Source organism: Prinia subflava, chromosome 10 (assembly GCF_021018805.1).
Source record: "Prinia subflava isolate CZ2003 ecotype Zambia chromosome 10, Cam_Psub_1.2, whole genome shotgun sequence".
Taxonomy (NCBI): domain Eukaryota; kingdom Metazoa; phylum Chordata; class Aves; order Passeriformes; family Cisticolidae; genus Prinia; species Prinia subflava.
In genome coordinates, this window is record NC_086256.1 from 14,301,081 (window position 1) to 14,321,867 (window position 20,787).

Here is a 20,787-nt window from a genome sequence, read left to right on the forward strand (position 1 = left end):
GTCTTGTGGTGAGTGGAGCAGGGGACCCCCTGCCATCTCCTACCCTTGGCCGTAGGTTGGCTGTCACCTCGCCGTGGAAGGCAGCCGGGTGCAGACAGGCATTCCATGCATTCTGCATGCCCAGCACAGCACTCAAATCCTGAAGGGCTCGCTTGGTTCTAGAGAAAGCAATGTGCCACATATGAGCATCACACACATTCACAGATTTCCTCTCTTACCAGATTTTGAGGGAGGTCTGACAATTTGCTCATCTGAAACAAAATCTTCCTGAAGAACAGGAAAAATTAGATTAAATTTTTGAATCTTTATATGTGAGACACTAACAGTAGTAACTGGTAATACCTGTATTTCTACAAAGTCAAAACAACTCATTACAGAGTAGTTGTGATTTCATCTACAATAAATCTCACAATAGTTATATGTCACAATGCAACAACTTGAAATGCTATTTTGCCATACTGTCTTTTGAAACCATTTGCATTCCTTTAAATACACATATTGTGAAATACCTGTGTGTGGGTTTCAGAGCAAGATGTAAAACCATTCCACAATGCCTTTTGTTGGGAAAAATCCCAGAAGTGATGGCACTTGGGATGGTCCCAATACTCACTGCTGTGCAGATGAGGAGCTGTGAGTCCCAATGGATCTGCCTGGCCTCTGTTCCCACAGGCTCGGATCCTGCTCCCTCTGGCAGCTGCATTGCAGCACCCATGGACTGGGTTTGGAACTGCATCTCAGGCAAACTGGTGTGCAAGAAATGCATAAATCCAAAACTGCCAATGCTTTTCTGACTACACACTTGCTGTGTACAGTCCATGTCTGTCTCCAGCATGCATCTACATTTTCTTCATTACCCCAGGGCCCAGGTAAAGGAAAAGGTCAGTGCCACCTCACCTGAATTGATCTTACCTGTTTAGGTGGTTTTCTTTCCCAACAAAAAAGTTTGATTTCTAGCTGGAATCAGTATGTAAAGCTAAGCCTTTTACTATACCCCCCAGAACTGATCTGTAAGGATACAGTTGAAGAAGAAAAGTATAAACAAATTTGATGTTGTTGCGCATGTCATAATTAGATGCCAAAACAAGTTGCTCAGAAAAACTGTGGGAATTCTATTTTGGAGACATTGGAAACTTGTCTGGCCCTTGCCAAAGTCACCTACCTGGCTCCTGCTCTGTGCTGGGACTGACCAAACAACCTCCAGAGGTTCCATCCAACCTAAATTACTCTCCTCACTATAAAGTTTTCCTCTCCTGGAGCTGCCATGCTCCCTAGCTGAGACATGGCTTGGATAGAAGGAATGAAGTCCAGCCAAGCAGAACATCAGCCACAAAAACCCCGTTAAAATTCTGCATGGGCACCACAGCCTGACTGCCCTGACCTTACTGATGCTATCTGGAGGTGAGCTGTGCCACCAGCATGTGCCTGAAGCAAAGGGCATGCATTTGAAATCTGGGAGAGGAAACCTGCCCCACTGAAAAACACCAGAAAGATTCCCAACAGCTAGCAGCTGAATTCTGGAGTTTTTCTGCGAGAAACATTTGTTGCAACCGTTTCAAACTGAGCAAACAAGTTCACATCTACCTTGACTCTTATCTTCAGACCTTCAGATTTTCCACCTGTTCTAAGGGGAAATGAGATTCCTTCTGTTCATGTGTGCCTTTGATTGTCTGAATTATTTTACTAGGAATAATAACTTGCTGCACTTAAAGTAACTATATAACTTTCAGCAAGTTTATCTAATTTAGGAGGCATTTTTGAAAATGCTTGTTATTTGGATATTTCAGCAATAAAACCAATATTAGTAGAAAGTAAGTACTGGCCAGAGTAAGGACCAAGTCGTGCAAAGAACTGGAGTACTGGCATTTGGTGTGCAGTACTTACAGCCTTCTCCCATGAGTATTAGCTATGGAAACAAAAGAAAATTCAACACCATTGTGTTTTCCATGCTGCTTCACACAGTATTTCCTTCATGTTCTGTATGGTTTTAAATGTTAGTTTAAGCACTTAGATTATTCCTCTATGCAATAGGCACACAGGAAATAGCTTGGTGAAAAGCTGCCAATAGTTGAGTCTATAAACACAGTTTGATCTGTATCTTAGAAAATTGTTTCCATTCCAAACCGTGGTTACAAAGCACTTTTTCTTGTTGGCAGCTGGATTTTTTAAATCCCTATGCATCCTGTATTTGCCCAACAGTGTTGGCATTGATTGCACAAAAAAAAAAAAAAAAAAACAAAAACCAAAAAAAAAAACCACCAAAAAAACCAAAAACCCACCCTGCAGATAAAGTAACATTAAGGATTTGTCTGGAACTAACTTGAGCCAGTGGAGGAAGAGTCAAAGCTGAGCTTTTGTTTTCAGCTCAGCCTGTTTTGTTCAGGAGCTGCAAAGCACACAGTGCTGAATGTGAGTCCTTTTACTCAGCCTCCTACAAAAAGTAAAAGCTACTTTAAGGGAATGGGACTAGAGCTTGCATAGACTTGAAGAGGCTTCTTGTTACGAGACAGGCAAATATTTAGGACCAGTTAAACAGTGAAACTTTTAGCAAAGAGAAAACAGTATTCTTCTGATGATACAAAGAGAAATGTTTTTAAAGCTTTTTTCATTCACAGGTTGAGATTTCTCCAATTACCTAATTTTTTCCTAGCTGATAATGTGAGAACTGTAAATAATTCAACAGGCAAAAATTCCAGCTGAAGTTGGAAAAAAAATGCATTCATCAGAAGGATAAGCCTGAAGGTGCTGGTGCATAGGTAGCAATGTTTGGGCACTGATATAGTTGAATATTGAAATTATGAAGCTAAATATTTCCTCATAAAAGACTGAAAAATAACCTTTCCAACGTTGCTGACAGTATCACAGACAAGCTCTGCCTCAGCAGATAGGTTGAAGAAGTTGTGCTTTCTTAAGTACACAGGCTTTCATATCTGTACACATTTGGGGACTGGTTTTGAACTGCTCTGGTCTGACTTCAGAAAATTCCATCCCTCATAGTGTACAAGATCTCCTCAGATGTACCTGAAATAATAGTTTCTTATTAAAGTACATCTTTCGGATGTACCTGTGGAAAGATGTACTTTATTTTCCTTCAGTGGGATTCATTTGTGTGAGTAAAGCTAAAAGTGTCTGGAAACATGAATGAGTCTCCTTTTCATTAAAGCTTAACAAATCAGTATCTATCTTCTCTCAAGACCTGTCACAGACAGAGGGATAAAGTGACAACTATATGACTAAAGTGGAGCTGATGACAGCTGGGAACTGGAAGCATTTGAATGCCCCAATAAAATCTATGAGCACTCTTTTTGTTGAAAGCGTCTGCCTTCCTGACATCAAAATGGACTGAAATAAGAGTCCCATGAAACTCTATCAGGCAGCTAATAGCTGTGTGCCTTATCTCCAGCCTGCCAAACGACTGATCTCTCTCAGATGCAGACACCACTACAGCCATCCAGATCTTTGTTACCCCTACACCCTATTTTGAACTGGCCAGCCAAGGCACCCCAGAGGCCCAGAATACAGCTACTTATCTTAGGAAGAAAAACCAATGGGAGAATAAAAGATTTATATTCTAAACCTGAGGAGGTTGATAGACAACAGGCTGGACAAAGCCAAAAGTGTTCATTACCAAAATGGGTCCTCCATCTGCTCCCTGGTCACTGGAAACGTTTGCAATTGGAGTTGCCCTTTTAAAAAGCAGATTTTAGACTTCAAGAGCAGTGAAGCGTTTGGCTCAAACCACTGCCTCCTTCTAGAGAGCATCCTTGCCAGACACCTTCCTCAACCTAAACTGATTTAAGAGGCACTGCTGTTGAGATCTTACTCCTGGTGTGCTACACCTGCATTGCTGTTGCTTGGCCATGTCCAACAAAACGTGGGTGCCTTCCCACCAGGAGATAACACATCTCTGAGAAGCCACTGCCACCATCAATTCTTCTCTGGCTCCAGTGGCATGGGCCACCTGGGCTCTGGCAATGTGACCTACAGCATCAGGATGCTTACCCTGCCTTTATATACAGTGCTGAGTCCATTGCTTCCAGGGACATGGTCTAGCTGTCCTGTTAAACTGTAATTACAATTAAACAGGAAAGCATTTTAAGAGCCATGTAAGGTAAGCCTAGATTCAAATGAGCAATGTGATGGAAATTCTTCTGTTCATAGTTATCAGCTAACTTAAGCAGCAGGAATGTTCGCAGCTCTGCCTTGTGCGCTTTGCTTAAGCAGAAATAAGACAGTAATTAATGCTCTTGTTAGCATCTTACACTTTTTTTTTTTAAAGTTAGTATTTGACTTTTTAGGAAATGCAAGTTAACATCTCTATGATTTTTTCAAAACGTGTCATTGAAGTTCAGGGCTGTCATTACCACCTCTGCCTGCAATCTTACAACATGCCAGTGCTATGGTAGGATGTCAGTCTCACTGAAGATATGCTAAAAATACCAAAGTATTTTGGGTATAAAGAAGCCAAAGCATGACCCATACAGTAAAAATAGTCGGTATCATAACCATCACAATTACCTTCTCCAAACATGGAGACAAAACCAGCAGATTGGTGGCACTCAACCTTGCTTGAAGCGAAAGTAGATGCCAGCAAATAGTGTAATATCTTTGGTCAAAAGAAAAACAGCTTCAAACTTTTGCTCAAAACATCAGAAGGTTCTCTGTGAAGGAAATTAAATCACTAACTAAACATTTCTCTGTCTATTTTGTCCTATGTCGTTAGCCCAGGACCATATTCGTGGTCCTGCCATTTCTGCCCCAGGAGGACAGAGAAGAAGCAGAGCTCTCATCCTTGTCCACCTATGGTCCATCTTTCCTCCTTGGCCTTGTGCCTGCACAAAGTCTCCACCACCATTCAGGCTCTCACAGAATTTGGTTGTTAATCCAAATTTACATTAAATGTAACATTTGTGACTCTCATCCCCCACCTAGCTGGAGCTACAAGGTTTTCAAGCTGTGTCCTTTAGCAGCCCCAGTTAATTTTGAACAGGAGTTTGTGAGACCTGCAGACCCTTAGCACAGCTGGCTCTGCCAGGCCACCCAGCACAGCCCAGGGGATGTTGCAAGGTACAACTATCACAAATCACGTTATGCACAGGGCCTTAAAACATGCTGTATATGCTAAATTTATTTATTAAAAATCCTGCAAAACTTACAGCACTGTACATATATATTGAATGGCTTCCACTTACCTACTATCAGCCAACAAAATGCCAGATTGGGGAAACACAGTTCGTGAGCATCTTCTTAGGAACTTGAGAAAGTAGATTCCCCTTTCTTCCACTTCTACCACTAGAAATAGCAATTTTTCAAATGATCAGCTTCCAAACTCTGAGTTTCACATGAGACTAGACTATAAGAGACTTCTAAATGTGATGTCAGGAAAATCAATATATAGAAAGAAAAGTGGAAACATCCTTAAATTGAAAGACTGGTCCTTTTTAAGAACTGCATATACTGTGCTGTGCTCAAAGGACTTAAGATAATCACAAGGATGCCTTAAAGATGCATTTTCATAGTCTTAAATTTTAAGTAACATATGCTTCTGTAGGCAGAATCTGGCAATGATTTCTGCAAGCTGAAAGGACCTAGTCTATTTTTCTCTTTTATATAATAATTATTATAACTTTAAATAATTAAATAATAATTTTATATATTAAAAAACTTTATACGTGTGCATATAAGATAATTCCATTATCGCAATCCTGTATGTTACAAAGCCAAAATAAATCAGGGGAAAAAAGTAGCCAGAGAAAGACAGCATATCACCTCAGGCTGCTGAGAGATCTGTGGAATTTCATATGTGAAATATTCTTTCTCTCCAATGTGTGTGTGTCCAATGGAGCAACCAGAGATGTTAATAGTGAGGAATCATGGAAGGTTTTTTTGCATGTCCTGGAGTGCAACTATCAAGTAAAACTGCGTTTCATCAGAGAAAGAGGTTTTCCTGCTTTGGACAGCCAGTATAGAATACATGTTTTGACCTGATGAGCTTTCTCGACTTGTAAAGAGCAGTGCAGCAAGGAGATTAATACTTGAGCCAGCTGGCTGCAGCGGGGAAAGTCCCTTATTTGCAAATTTGCCAGAGTTGCTGCCTACCATCTGCTGACAGCTTGCTCCGAGCACTCACTCACTGGGGTGATAACAAGGAATGGCAAAAGCACAGCAAGGTGCTATGGTCAAGCTTCTTTTAATTATTGATGTCCATCATACCATTCACTCACTCCTGGGAGACAAAACAGAATCCATGAAAATGGAGATGAAAAATAGATTAAGAATCTCATTTGTGCTCCCTTAATCACGCATGTCTTCCATTTGCTCATATTCATATCAATCTGGGTTTAAATATCTCGAATTATATGGTCCTATTATTATCCCAACCACCTCACCGGTCATGTGGTCACGTAGTTAGGAAGCATTTCCAAGTATTTAACCCAAATGTTAGTCAGCTGTCCTATCTCATCATGTCTTGTGATGTATTGCTGTGACTTCCTGCTTGTCTTCTGTGGCTGCTCAGACCATGGCACATGGTCCTGGGTGCCACCTTTCCCTGCCCAGCCTAGCAGACCACACTGCTGGAGGCAGAAGTGACACCAGGTACTGGTGCAGGGACCACCAGCCAGTCCTGCACGGGTTCCTCTGAGCTTCCAGGAATATTACCTGCATAAAATAGATATTCAGACACAATTTACTCTTTTAAATAACTGAAAAGCAATTTACTGTTCACTTTGAAATATTGTCTCCATGGGAGTGGAAAGTCAATGTGTCTCAGCTGACCAAGTATTCGGCAAAGGCTACAAAGGCTTCTGTGCTTTCTGTAGTGGGCACTCACAGTAAGGACACTCTTCAGATGAGACCTGTTAGAGAAGCGTGAGCTATTGAAAATATTCAAAATATTTACATTCTTTAGTGGATAGAAGCACTACTTTATCCTAATCTCTTCTCTAATTACTTGAGTTTCCAGCTATGCCACAGCATAATCTGTGTAATGTTCACAACAAAGACCCACAGTATTTTAATACAACAAATTTCACAATTTCACATGGATATCACAATATCGGGGATTCTGAAAGACCATGTATATCTAACAGATTACATCAACTTTTCAATGTATATTTCTCCTTATATAACCCTGCAACTTTGCTTCTTAGTGCTAAAATTTGTTTCCTAAATGCCATATTCTTCTCCGGTATAACAAGACTCACTGGTATATAAAAACCAGTAATTTAAAGTTCTGGGTTTTTTTACATTGAGCTCTGAGATCTAAAATGATGGATTTTAAAATCTATTTTTGGATGGGTTTAACTTTGTATATTTCCAAACACCAGTTTCTGCTCTGAAACATCATGTGCAAGGTCATTTTCAGTGTTCTTCCACTTTTGTCTGGCAAATTTCCCTGTTGTCTATATATGAAAGAAACACACTTAAACCGGATATACTGAGTGTAAAAACAGAATTTGCATGGGAGGGACAAGGGCAGAGGGAAGTCTGAAACTAAAATTATTCCAAGTAGCTTATTCAAACTGTGTTTCCAAGGTGACAAAAACCCCTTTATTGAAAGGTTGCTCATTTATGTTGTACAGTTGCCAGGATTTTGATCTAATTTTTAGTGCCGAAGAACTAAAATTATCCCACTTTTTCCCAAAATAAAACCCAACCAAACACAACAAAACAGATTTTAACTGTGTAGTGGCTTCTGTCTTCACAATCAGCAACAAAAGAAAATCAGGTCAAATTGTAAAGCTGCCACCAATTTTAACACCCCTTTGGAAGATGTATCCTCAAATAGCACATTCATCAGGTGTCACAGGCTAAATAATGCAGTGAGACCTCATTACCAGTTAACCTTTCTGAGCTGGCACCTTGCACACACGTGTGACAGGCAGGACCCCACCTGGGCAGCTATTGGTGTGGCAAAGCAGGCTGAGGAAGGAAAACCCTGAGGAAACATACCCTGAATCTGCTTCTTCAGATCTTCATACGTGTATTTTGGGAAAAGAAAGAACCCTAAGCAAACACCAGAGACTGCCTCCTGCACAGCTCTATGAACAATCCCAAAACTGACAAATAGTTCAGCAACACTACTGAGGCAATGAAGTGGATGTTTTGTTAACTACTATATCAAGTCTCAGAGCTTTAACACCTAAATATCATCAACACCTTGCCTCAGGATTCAAAGCCCTTTTGCACAGCATGTTGTCCTTCTTTATGGACAAAACCTGGAATGTTCCTTTTTCTTCCCCAGTCCTACCCCCTGCTCCTATCAACATCTTTCTCTCATAGAAAAATTCAAAAATTTGACTTCAGAGTCATCTTCCCCCTCCACTTTACCTGCTTCTGAAACACAAGAAATCATTTAATGCTCTAAGCTAGTGTAGATTCATTTCCTGAAGTGGACCTTCACCATCTCTGGACCTCACACCCACTGCAGTCATCACACACTTGTTCCTTGGGCCTTTGGAGGGGCTTTGCCCGGAAGGCTCCCAAGGCCCTGAGCTCTGCCATATCACAGGGGTAGAGTTCTCTCTGGATAAGAAAATGAGTTTATCAGTCTTTTGTCTGTCAGTTACCTAAAACAGTCTTAGCAGCCAGCAACCTCTGAAAGCAGACAGGTTTACTGCTCATTCCAATGGAAACCCACTCCTCCACGATTCAATGTGCACAGGGAGGCAGCACACAGGGCGGGTTCTGCTGACTGCCCCCTCCTCCTCTGCCCACCCAGTGAAAACCAGCCTGTGACTCACAGAGGCAGCTGGTCTCCAGTGGAGCTGCTGGTTCCACACACCATTTGAGAAGGACAACAGTTGTCACGAAGGGCTGCTTCCCAAGGAGACATTTCCTTTGCTGCCGACAGGCATGAGCTCCGTTACTTCTCATGCTCAGGCTGCTGTTGCCTTAGAGACCAGAACAACCTGAAAAAGAATCTGCACTTCCTAGGCATCAGGGTTTCCTACAGAACCCATTGACGTTTTTCCTTCACCACTAAGAAGTCCTCACGTTGTAGCCACTGGAGATTTCTGCAAGGCAGTATCAGAGTAATCCTCCATTGCTTGTGCAGAGGCAAGAGGGGTGGAAGCGCAGGTGTGGTGCTGGAGTGCTGCTCGAGCAGGCTGCCCGTGCCCAGTTGCTCCGTGGGCCTGGCTGTCCTCCCAGGTGACATGTAAGACACCCTGCTTCGCTAATTTGGGGTACTTCCCACAGGTCTGAAGTCAAACTACTTGTCATTCCCTGTGCCAGGTCTTGCCAGAATTTAGTGTGCAATGTTTAGGAGTCGTAGTATGAAATGTTCCCAAAACATCAAAGAAACAGTGAATTATCTATTTTAATATATTTGATTCAGCAAACACTGTGGAGCCAAGTGTCTACCTCAAAGCACAGTGCACGTGGTGTTTCTGTCTGAAAAGCACATCCATCTCCCCTGCCTGTCCACAGGAGATTACAGGGAGGGAAGCTCCCAAGGCTTTTAGCCCAGTCAGCAGGGGCAAGCCCTAGCTTATTAATGCAGCTATGACATTGCAAATCTGTGCATCTCAGCCCCTGCTGCACTGCTTGTGCTCTCCCTGGCAGGTTTGTACACAAAATGTATACAAAATGTGTATTTTTTTAAAGTAAATTCACAAGCGTTAACCCAAAGCAGAATTCTTCTTGCCTGTCAGCAAAGAACATCTGGAAATGATCAATCTCTCTCCACCTTGCCCAAATGTCTTCAGGGAGAAATTAATCTTTTAAGACATCTATATTAAAGTGAAAAAATGCATTTTTAAACTTGCAAAATTCATTTGAGTTTTCCTGAGAAGAAAGCATAGAAGTATAAAGCAATCCATTCTTTCTATGAGTAAAAAAGCCACAAATCCCTTTCCTTGCTCTGCTGCAAGGTGCACAAGGTGTCAGCCCCCATCAAGAAACAGAGGCTGTTGTCCTGGCATTGTAAATTCCCATGTGCAGTTGGCTCATAGACAGCAGACTTTCCATTGCCTGTGGTGGGATTAATACATAGCTGAATTTCATCCTCACGAGTAGATTCCTGCAGGAATGAACACAGCATCCCTAAGGAAAAACATTACCATTCGGGGAACCCACAAGCAACGACCAGTGCTGCAATTCACGCTCCTCCACCACCCTTTGCAATATAAGAACCAGCAAATAATTTATTATGAAAGACACAGTCTAAGGTGAGGACAGAGCTGACTTTAGGAGGCGATATTGGCGTGCTACCAAGAGCAGAAACACTACAGAGAGCTGTGTTTTCCCCAGCAGGATGTCTTTGGGGGCAAAGGCGTGTGCTGGAGGGGCTGGGGAGCTGAGCAAGCAGGGCCCTGGCACAGGCAGGGTGTGCCTGCCCAAGTATTTCGGTTTGGAGCAGGAGGCACCTTCTGAAGTGACTCTCCCTATCAGCCCGGCAGACTGCACTCTGGTTTCCAGAGTGCACCAGCTGGATTCCTTTCAGATGAAACTGAAATCAGAGGATGCACTCTAGGAGTGCACTTGGACTGCTGCTGGGCGTTGCTCCTGTGGGAGCAGAGCCGAGCGAGCCCACAGCACGGACTAGGTCACATTACAGGCACTCTCCTTTTGTGCCAAATGACTTACTAAGGCAAATGGAGCCATAGATTAAAGAGCATCCTTCAGCATGATATCAGAAATAGAACCGGTCACACAGAGCTTCCCCAAAACCCTACAGCATTAACCAGGAGAGTCAGTAAACTTCCTTCTTAGAAAAAACAGAGGAGCTACTAATTTAGCAAACAAAAGCCATATGCAATATAGTTCAAAGAACAAACAAATGTTCAAAATGAAACTGATCACCTGGAATGGATTACTTCCCAAGTGCCAGGGAAGCAAATTTCCCAGCTGCTAGTACTTCTGGTTCTTAATGCTCAAGTGCATATGCTCAATCCAGGATATAAACACAGTTCTGATGGAAAATCTGGGAAAGTTTATGGGAATTAGTGCTGTTATTAAATGTGATAGTTTTTCAGGTTAACTTCAATTTCTAAAGGATTTTTGCAGCATGAGAAGGAAAAGAAAAAATCAGGGTCTACAATATATTCCCAATATAAACTGACTGATTAATTTAAGCCCTTTCACATTATTTATTAAACTCTGAATTTCAGAGAAGTCCATGAAGACAGCCCTGTCACTCCCAGCATTACTGTCCTGCTGCAGCCAAAGCAGACATCAAGTGAAGTTTCCTACCACACAGCATATCCAGCCCTGGAAACATTTGCCCTATAAGCAAATCACATTAGGTATTTTCACATGAATAAGACCATTATCTTTCAGATTCATATGTTGCGAAGAATTAAATGAGGTCTTTTAAATTAAAACACTAAACACACACAGCAGGTCAATTCCATCTCTAGGACCCCTGTTGCTTCTCTCAAGTATAATGGTATTTTCATGCCTTTTGAATAGGCTTGAGGAAAAAAGTTGGGTTTAGGGGTGAATTTAACTTCTGAGTGAACTGCAGGGCCTGAGTGTAAAATGCTGTCGTTCAGCAGCAACACAACCCTCAGCATAAGTCTGTTCCAAGGAAACTTGGATGCAGTGCACTGTAGCAGCTTCTGTGACCAGACAAATTTGCCTCAGAAATTATGTCTTTTGCTATAATTCTATCATTTGGTCTAGAATTAGTTAATTTTTAAAAAAATTGCATTAAATGTTTCTCTATTCCCTTGGCTATGCCACAACCAAAGAACCAAGGCAAGTCCTGTATATCCCAGTTTATAACCCTGGATATGTCATCCTGAGCCACATATACCTGTGCTTACACAGCCACAGAACTACAGACTATGGAGTTGCTGAAGAGGGTTATATGCTACCCCCAAATGAAGTTAAACTCTATTGTTTAAGTGCATGTTTTTGCTGATTTCTACTGATTCACTAAAGCACCAAGCTGCCAGCATAGGCAGAAGGGCTGGTTGCATCACTGTCCCCCCTTCCAGCACTTTTTGAAAGCCAAGAGGTCTGACAGGAATGGTGAGGGCCTGGCTGGCCTGGGGCAGCCAATGGGCTGGGTCACCTTGGGAAGACACATTCCAGCCTTATTTTTGTAACCTTCTATGAAAGAAGGTTAGAAGTCCATGCTATTATAAGAAAAATGCACCTTTTCAAAGCCAATTCTTCCTCACTTTCTTATTTTACAGAAGGAAGAGTTTTTCTTGAGTATTCTTAAATTTAAACCAACTATACCTTTTTCAAGCACAAGATCAAACCCCCCTTTTTGGGCTTTTCTAAGTTAGAAACTTTCAAACTCAGTAGTTTGTCTGAAATAGACATTTAGCATGACATTTAACCATTCATTATTTTCATACTGATTTTCACTGCTTTGTTGAGACAAATACATTTGACTAAAATTTTGTGCCAAATAATTTCTTTCATTGTGATCCATCAATGTAAGAATATTTTTTTAAAGAGAAAGGATCATGGTAAGTCTCCCCACACAGCATTTAAAAATCATGTGAAATTTACAGTGCAAAAGCTGCTTAAAATGCCTTCATCTAGAGCAAGATATCAGGGAAGTACAAGAGAGATGTGCACTGTTTCAAGAGACACCTTATCAAGCATTAGAAAGAAAATTAGAAGGGAATTGGGTTCTGTAGAGCAGAGCTGAGCTGCAGATGATTCAACAGCCTCTGTGCCAATGGTACCAAAAGCGCTCTCTGCTGGAGCAGCACAGCTGCAAAACCTGCAAACAGCCTTTACTTTAAAGAGACTCTAAAGATACTTTAAAGAGACTAAGTTTTCAAGAGGGAAGCAGTATTTCATTACTACTGTCAGAGATCATGATGACACAGCTGCCAGAGATCCAGCTTCTTTACAAGGATCCAAGAGCCATGCACAAAGGTTCCTGTGAGAACAAGTCAGTAATGGTAAGCAAACTTTAGATCTCTGGGGTACAAGCCCCAGTAATCCTAATTATTAAAACAGCATGTTTTAAACTAGTCCTTGACATTACCAACCTTGTAATTGCATTAAATAACACAACTCTGAAACATTTCAGACCACGTATAAGCTCTTAGCCTCACAAAATACAATTTTATCAGTCCGAAGGAAGGGATTACCACAGAAAGTGACAAATTTCTGGATCAGAAGCCTAACAGAGAAATATATGTATTTTTGGTGTGTGTATAAAACCCCCCTCTTTAGGTCTTCATTAAGTAGTAGTGATCCCTTCTGCAACAGAAGTGAAATTAGTCTCTCACATTACCTGGCCTGGTTCCTCAAAACATCCCTCACCAGCCTGTGTCAGAGGTTACTTTTTAAACAAAGCTGGACCATGTTCTGCTTCCAAGAAAAAGACTCCCCCATGACTTTTGCTGTGAGCCTGCTGCTGGCAGGGTTGTTGTTTGTTTGGTGGTTTGGTTTAACGAGTGTGTGTTAATCCTCCCCTGAGAAGTGCTGTGGTTTAGGTTTAACTCCCCATTACACTTTCCTGGGTTACCCTACATTAATCTCGTATTTGTTTTCATATCAGTTCATCTGCAGCAAGAAACATATGGTGGGAGAAGTTACAAGAAGGGATGGAAAATCAGGGTTTGCTCCAAAGTACAAGTTTACTTTGTTAGAAGACAAGAAAATACAGAGTTCTTGTGCTGCTGCTCACAGCTACAGCTACAGCAAATATGTCTTTGTCTTCTGAAGCTACCAAGACTAAAGCATTCTAAAGATGAAGACCATTTCATCTTCTAAATGAAGAGCCTGATAAAATTATTTGATAAGGACTAAAAATGCTTACCTCCATTCATTGAATTCATTGCATTCTTCCATCAATCCAGCTCCACAGGCACAGGCTTCCCTGAAAATTCCTGCTTTTTTCAGAAGTGCCCTGAAGAAAACTGTTCAAAGAAACCAGCAGCACAAACCCACTCCAATCTCTGCTGTGACCCTGCCTTCCAGCCCTAACAGATCTTTCCACATTTGTAACAGTGATACAAATTCTATGGATTCCTCTGAAGATGATGTTGTTCCTTTTGGTCAGTGATACTCTCAGCATAAAGAACTAGCTCACTGCAATCTTTATCCCTCCATTATTCCTGCTATTTCTTGGTTCCTAATTATCTGACTTTTAAACTTGTAGAAAGCGGCCCACTGCTACCAACATGTTTCTCTCAGAACTGCTACCTGAGATTCACAGGTCTCACAGGAAGCTTCCTGTGAAATGAAAACACAGTTTTCTGTATTCTTCCAACATTTTGTTGTACAGAAATCCTGCTTTTGCTTCAATCTTGACATTCTAACACAGCCACAGCCTGCCCATCTGATCACTGCCTCTTGCTACATCCTTTGTTGAACTTCAGTCAGTGCAGCCAGAGAGCGCCTTTGGCAGTAATGGAATCAGATTTCTTAGCAAGGTGCCTCCATTTGCTCCAGGGTTTTCTAATCACATCTTATGCTAGTGTTTTTGAGAATTCTTTTCCTCTGTAACATTTGCCCTCCCGTGCATTACAGAGGGGTTGGCATCTCCTCCCAAGGATGCCTGGACAGCCATTCCCACTCAGCTGCTGCAAGAGCAACTGGCCTGTCAGCAAGCTCATCTCTGTAGGGCACTGGTGCCACCAGGCTTGTGCCCAGGCCTGAGGGGCCGGGGATTTGTCCAGCTATTGGGAAAACAACCTTTCAGATTTTTCCAGTTTAACAAGGAATTGTGGGTGTCCTCAAACAATATTCTCAAAATGGAAATGCTGCACAGCTATAGCCATTGCCAGGGTCCCTTTCAAGTAGTACAACCATTTATCCTACAAGAACACACAGTTCAGCTGTAATCATCTTCCATGCTTTTAAGATTGTCCTGCACTGTTCTCACATCCAATCCACACCCAAAGCAAAAGCACAAACATCTGTGACCAGTGGCCAAAGGAGATTGGATAAAATCAGCAAGCTAACACATAAACAGGAACAAGAACCTTTCAAGCCTGAAAAGAAAATCCAAATGTTGTTGTGGTGGTGACTGAAAGCGTTGCATCTTTTTGTCCTGATTCTGCCATGATTCTCCACAATTAGTAAGCTGGCAAAGGAGCTTCCTGTCACCAGACTGAGCCAGCACTACACAGCTTCTCTTTCTCTCCAATGATGAAAACACCTCTTCCTGTGCTGACTGCAGGTTCATAATAAATTAGTCTTTATGGAACACACTACATTTCTCTGGATTTACTTTCATATTGGCAGCACTGAGCTTATCACAAACTATTTGTAAGTGAATTGCCACTTCAAGAGCAGCAGTCTGCACCAAGGACAGAACAGCACAGTAACGGAGAGATGCTCTGCCACAACCTCCCTGTCAGCTCTTCTGGGAAGGAGCACTGCCTGCCATTATCCTCAACAGCTGCACTCTTATACCGACGTGAATTCTTCTTTTCCAGATCATCCTGCGTCTCTCGGAAAGCCAAGTGCTGCAGCTGCTATTGTGCCAGCATCTGAAACAACAAAATGTGCTGATTGCAAATTAATTGACTTCCAGATACTGTTTTTCTGATTCTGACAAATTCTTAAGAGAATTTCATCAAATCAAACCTGTATGCATTTTTACTGCTTTTTTGCCTATTACACACAATGAGTGTAATCAAATTTTATCATCATAAAAACAGTAGAATGATGAGTTAATAGAGCACTAATTTTCAGAGGCAATCTTCCCTACTTGTCACTGTGACTGTCTTCTCTTGAAAGACAATCTAGGATAAACTGTTCTATAGAGATTTTCTGAACATCTGAGCTATCATTTTAGTTTTAGTTGGTGTTCACTTACATGTGTCACAGAGCCTGATGTGTCAACAAATTTTCATTATTAGCTGCCCAAACCTGAAGAAAAGCTCTGTTTCTTGAAGTCTTTTGAGTTACTTCAGAAGCTGCAGCATTGTACCACTTCTCTCATCATCTCTTTCTGAAGATGATTCACTGAAGCATCTCAACAAAAAAACCTCCAGCTACAGAACCAACCCACCCAGATAATTCAGCTTCACACAGGCTCTCACAGCCTTGTTTCAGATGTCCTACTTCAGAAAAAGGCAAGGAGTTGTTTATGTCATTTCTCCTGAACAGGGAAGCTGCCATGGTCACTACTTACCATGAAGATTCCCTCAACCTACAAATAATACAATTGATTGTTCTTCTCCCAGGCTACACATGCTGGTTTTCTCCTTAGAAAGTGAGTATCAGATGGTGTTAACTTCAAGAAAACTGGATCTACATATCCAGTAGATAACTATGTACATCATATGGTCTGAAAACAAAAGGAGCAAATGCCACAGTAACTTCCTGAGCTGCCCTGTGGAATAGCAGAGCAAAAAATGAGAGGACAAAAGCCTCCCTGGTCACAGCAGGAGCTTGGAGCTTGCCAGGACAGTGTCTGGGATCTGGGTTTGTGCTAGGAAAGGTGGGCACAGAGAGTCCCCAGCGGTGTCAAGAAACATCTTCTGAACTGCTTCCAGACTAACAGCACAGAACAGGGGAAGGTATCACAGATTTGGCCCCACAGCCTGTGAAACTGGCAAGGAGCAGTTACAGAGTCTGCAAGACAAGGATCCAGAGAAAGCAATATCACACTGCCAAGGCTAGAACTGCATAACTTCTTAACAACTTCATATATTCACTAAAAATGAATACACTTTTCTATATATTGAGGTTAAAACAATCTCTTAAAATCATTTAAAAAATATTAACATGATATTAGCACATACGTATACAGAATCTGTTCTGCCAAAGTAGAGCTAGTCCAAGACAGAAGGAAAATAGAAAACACAAATTTTTACATTAAAAATTTAATGACATAAACCTCTGTTGGTAGGTGCTAATCTCACTGCACATTTTCTAAGGCACAGAATCTTTATCTGAAATATACAGCAACCTTTCCTCCAATCCAGTACAAGCTGGTACCCGCTGGTACCTTGTCATACACAGACCCAAAACCCCATTCAGCAGCATACCACAAATGCAACATGTACTGACTAGCACTTGGAGAAGACTACCAACTGTTTGTACTCAAATAAATACAATTTGGCAGCAAAGACTCCATCACAGCTTTGTCATAATTTTTGTTCACATAAGTATCTTGATTCTATTCTCTGTTTCAGGAAGAATACATTACATGCTTCAATCCTCCCTCCATCAGTTAGTCTCATGTTTCACTGATGAAGATCCCATAACATCAAAATAATTATAAAATATTAAACTCCATTTTTAGGTCCATTTTTTTCAGTTTGTAGTTGTGTATTTATTTAAACAAAAAAGCCCTGAGGAACCTGTTAAGTCATACATCAGTGAATGGCATACAATACAGAATTCATTGCTCCTATTCACCAAGCATGCAATGCAGTATTTGTACCACAGATGTTTTCAAATGTAGTTTTATTCCAGTGACTATCTGCAGTCGATACATACATTTAAAAACAACATTATGTGAACATATCACAGACCAGTACCTAAAAAATCTTTAGTATATACTCCTTTATAAAAGGTTTTGACACAATGGGAAATACGCACGTTACCAGGTTTCTTGATAAACAAAATACTGTGAAGCCCTGTAACCTGCATGAACACAAGTATCCATGGCAATGGATCTCTCTTTTAAATCCTTGTTTCAAATAAACAGGTTTAAATTCTGTTCAGTAAATGAGTTCTACCACAACAGTGTCCATTTAATTTTGTGCTTTCCAAAAGGCAAGCATACTACAGAAATAAAATTCCCTACCCAATACGAGAGAGAAATGCAGTAAACACGTATTTGTTTCCCACTCCAGCAGAGGAATCCAAGTTCCTTGAAATTCTCATTATGTCTAAATCCAAAACGCCCTGCTTATACCTTCTTCTTCTTCTTTGCCTGCTCTCCAGACTCTACTTTACGTTTCTTAGCAGAAGCTGGTTCATCATCTTTTTCATCATCTTAAAATAAAAGAAAGAGTTAATCAAAGTCAGGAAAGCCAGTTTTTTGTCTTAAACACTATCCTGTCTCAGAACAACTGACTCAACCACATCCGAGATGGCTTGGAAAAAGACACTAGCATTAACTGACAACATTTTTGGAATGCAGACAATATGTGGACAAAGCAGGAATGGTTACTTCTTATTACTACTATACACCACTGCAGCTAACTCAAAAGAGGCTTTATGCTACTGTACAGTACCTGTTCTAAAGAAATATTATTTGACTAGCTAATAGAAAAAGCTAGAAAAATATTTTTGGAGCAGGAAATAATGTCAAGATCAATTAACCTTTTATCTTCTTCCTTTGGATGAAGGCTGACTAAGAGAAATGCATGGACAGGGCAAACACATAGAACACATGGAGTAAGACATGAAAACTGCTACCAGAAAAGAACACTCAGAACCAAAAAACAGCAAAGACAGCAAAAAAATCCTTCTGTTGGAAAAGCTTTGTTGACAACTTTATCAATGAATGAAAACATTGTGTGTCCTGAAAGCCTAGAATTTCTTCTTCTGGTTCTATTCTCTAGGTTGTTGCTGGCTATTCTCTTTCAACAGCAATTTAAAGAAAAAAAAAAGTCCTCCTACCTATCAAGTATTTCTTTACTTCCTAAATTACCATTACAGTATGTACCATCAGTGAAAGGGAAGAGGATAGTAAATATTTTCTTCAGTAATTTGTCCCATGGACATCCTATTTGATTCTTCTTTTGTACCCCAAATTTTGCAAACGTAATAAAAATAATCTGACCTACATCTACAACTACGATCAACACAGCAGCACCTGAAGCTCTCACACCGCCTTCTGTTTTAGTAGCACCCTGACTGAACCTGTTGTTTTCACAGAACTACAGTGCTACAAGACTCCAATGCTTCCCTGCTAATGACAACGGGGGAGAGGAGCAGAGAGACTGCCCGAGGGTCTGTGTTGATTCCAGGGAAGCCCAAACACCGCAGTCCACCCATCCCTGCGGCCAGAGCGCTCTGCCCTTGGGCAGCAGTGGATGCAGGAGGAGCCAGCAGAGCTCCCTCCGGGCCCAGGGAGGGCTCCGGCCACAGCGCCCGCAGGGACCCCCGCCCGCCCGCTGGACGCACACACCGCCCGAGCCAGGCACAGCCCCTCACGCCGGGGCCTCACCCGACTCCAGGGGCTCCTGCTCCTCGTCCGGCAGGAACTTGGCCTTGCCGGCCTGCCGGGGCGCGTCGTCGCCATTGTCCTCGTAGATGTTGGACCACTTGATCGCCATGTCGAGGGCCGGGGCCGGCGGCGGCGGCTTCTCGGGCGGGCTGTAGGTCTCCGGCGGGGGCACGGCGTTGCTCCTCCACACCTTGAACTCCCTGGGGGGCTGCGGGAGAGAGCAGAGCGCCCGTCACAGCGGGCCGGGGGCCCGGGGCGGCCCCTCGGCTCACCCCGCGCCCCGCGCACCTCCTCGGGCGCCCGCAGGACGCGGCTCTCCCAGTCGATCTCCTTGTTGAGAGGGTTGTAGAGGAAGGCGGGCGGCTGCGACACCCGACGGAAGAGCTCGTCGGGCGGCGGCAGCCGCGGCCGCCCCGGGCTGCCCCCCGAGGCCGCGCCGGCTCCCGCCGGGCGCTCGTCGGGCTGGGGCTCCTCGGGCTCCGAGTCGGAGCTGGAGCTGCCGTAGGCCGCGAAATAGCCCAGCGGGTCCTCCCCCTGCGCCGCCATGGCGGGGCCGCGCCTCCCCCGCCCGCGGAAACCGCGCCCGCGCCGAGGGTTCCGGCCCGCGGCTGCTCCGGGCCGGGGCCCGGCGGGGCCGGCAGCGGGAGGCGGCGCCGGGCCGGGCGGGCTCACGGCGGAGCCGGGGCGCTTCCCTTCGAGCGACCAGACACCGAAAATCAGGCACGAAACCGAGCCAGCCTGCATTTCTCCCTTTTCACACCTGCAGGCCTAAGCGGAGGAAAACACGTTTTCCCTGATGTCTGATCACCGGCTAGCCTAGGGCAGACAGCGCTGATCAGCACCTGCCCCGGAGGTATCTTTACCAAAACAGATTTTTGTTGGACAAAGTTTGTACTAGGCCTCCCTCGTGATTGATTTTAGCGTCAGCTAAAATAGTGGTGCTGTTCAAAGGGGATGACTCCGAGCCCGGGGAGGTTTAGGTTGGATATCAGGAGTTTCTTCACCCAGAGGGTGGCTGGGCACTGGAACAGCTCCCCAGGGCAGTGGAACAGCACCAGCCTGGCAGAGCTCAAGGAGCGTTTGGACAATGCTCTCTGCACACGGGGTGACTCCTGGGGTCCTGTGCAGGGCTGGGAATTGGACTCGGGGGTCTCTGTGAGAGGGTTGGAAGGTTGTGCCTTCCAACTCAGCACATTTTATGATTCTGTGTTCAGATTACTTACACTACCGGAAGCAGGATAAGATCTGAGGAAGGGGTTTTGGTTATACTATGATCACTAGCTTTACTGCAAAGACACTAAACCATATCCAGCTGATCTCTCATAATTATTTTGAAGTTAGCCCTATACCCAAAGTACACTCAAGTGAGACAGCAGAGTGCCTGCAGCATTTGCAAATCCTTTTTTGAGTCATGCTTCTCAGCACTCAAAGTTTTTGTTTCTCCCCTGCTATTAATAAAAATAAAAATCTTAATTTAAGAATGAAATCAAGATATGCGTGGCTGGAAGCAACTCTTCCCACATCCGTAGGAAGTTGAGCAATAGAGTCATCTGAAAAAAAAGCAAGAATCAGGTTAGTAAGAGTAGTCACAAACTGCAGAAACTACTCAAGCATCGGAGCTCTTGATTTCCCATGTGTATTTTCCTTACAGACTGCTCTTGAGTGCAGTCCTACAGGCACAGACGTTTCACACTAAGTCAGTCTTTCCACCAAAGACAAACCTCTCTAAAAAC

The 20,787-nt window shown here is 42.9% G+C and overlaps 1 protein-coding gene across 1 annotated transcript; it reads right to left on the minus strand.

The window, feature by feature from the left end:
* Positions 1 to 17,179: 17,179 nt before the first annotated feature.
* C10H1orf52 (chromosome 10 C1orf52 homolog) lies at positions 17,180 to 19,645 on the minus strand. Its single transcript, XM_063407424.1, has 3 exons — positions 19,343 to 19,645; positions 19,055 to 19,262; positions 17,180 to 17,874 (listed from the first exon to the last, which is right to left on the minus strand). The coding sequence occupies exons 1-3, from the start codon at positions 19,598 to 19,600 to the stop codon at positions 17,789 to 17,791; spliced, it is 552 nt and encodes a 183-aa protein (XP_063263494.1). The 5' UTR covers positions 19,601 to 19,645; the 3' UTR covers positions 17,180 to 17,788.
* Positions 19,646 to 20,787: the final 1,142 nt, after the last annotated feature.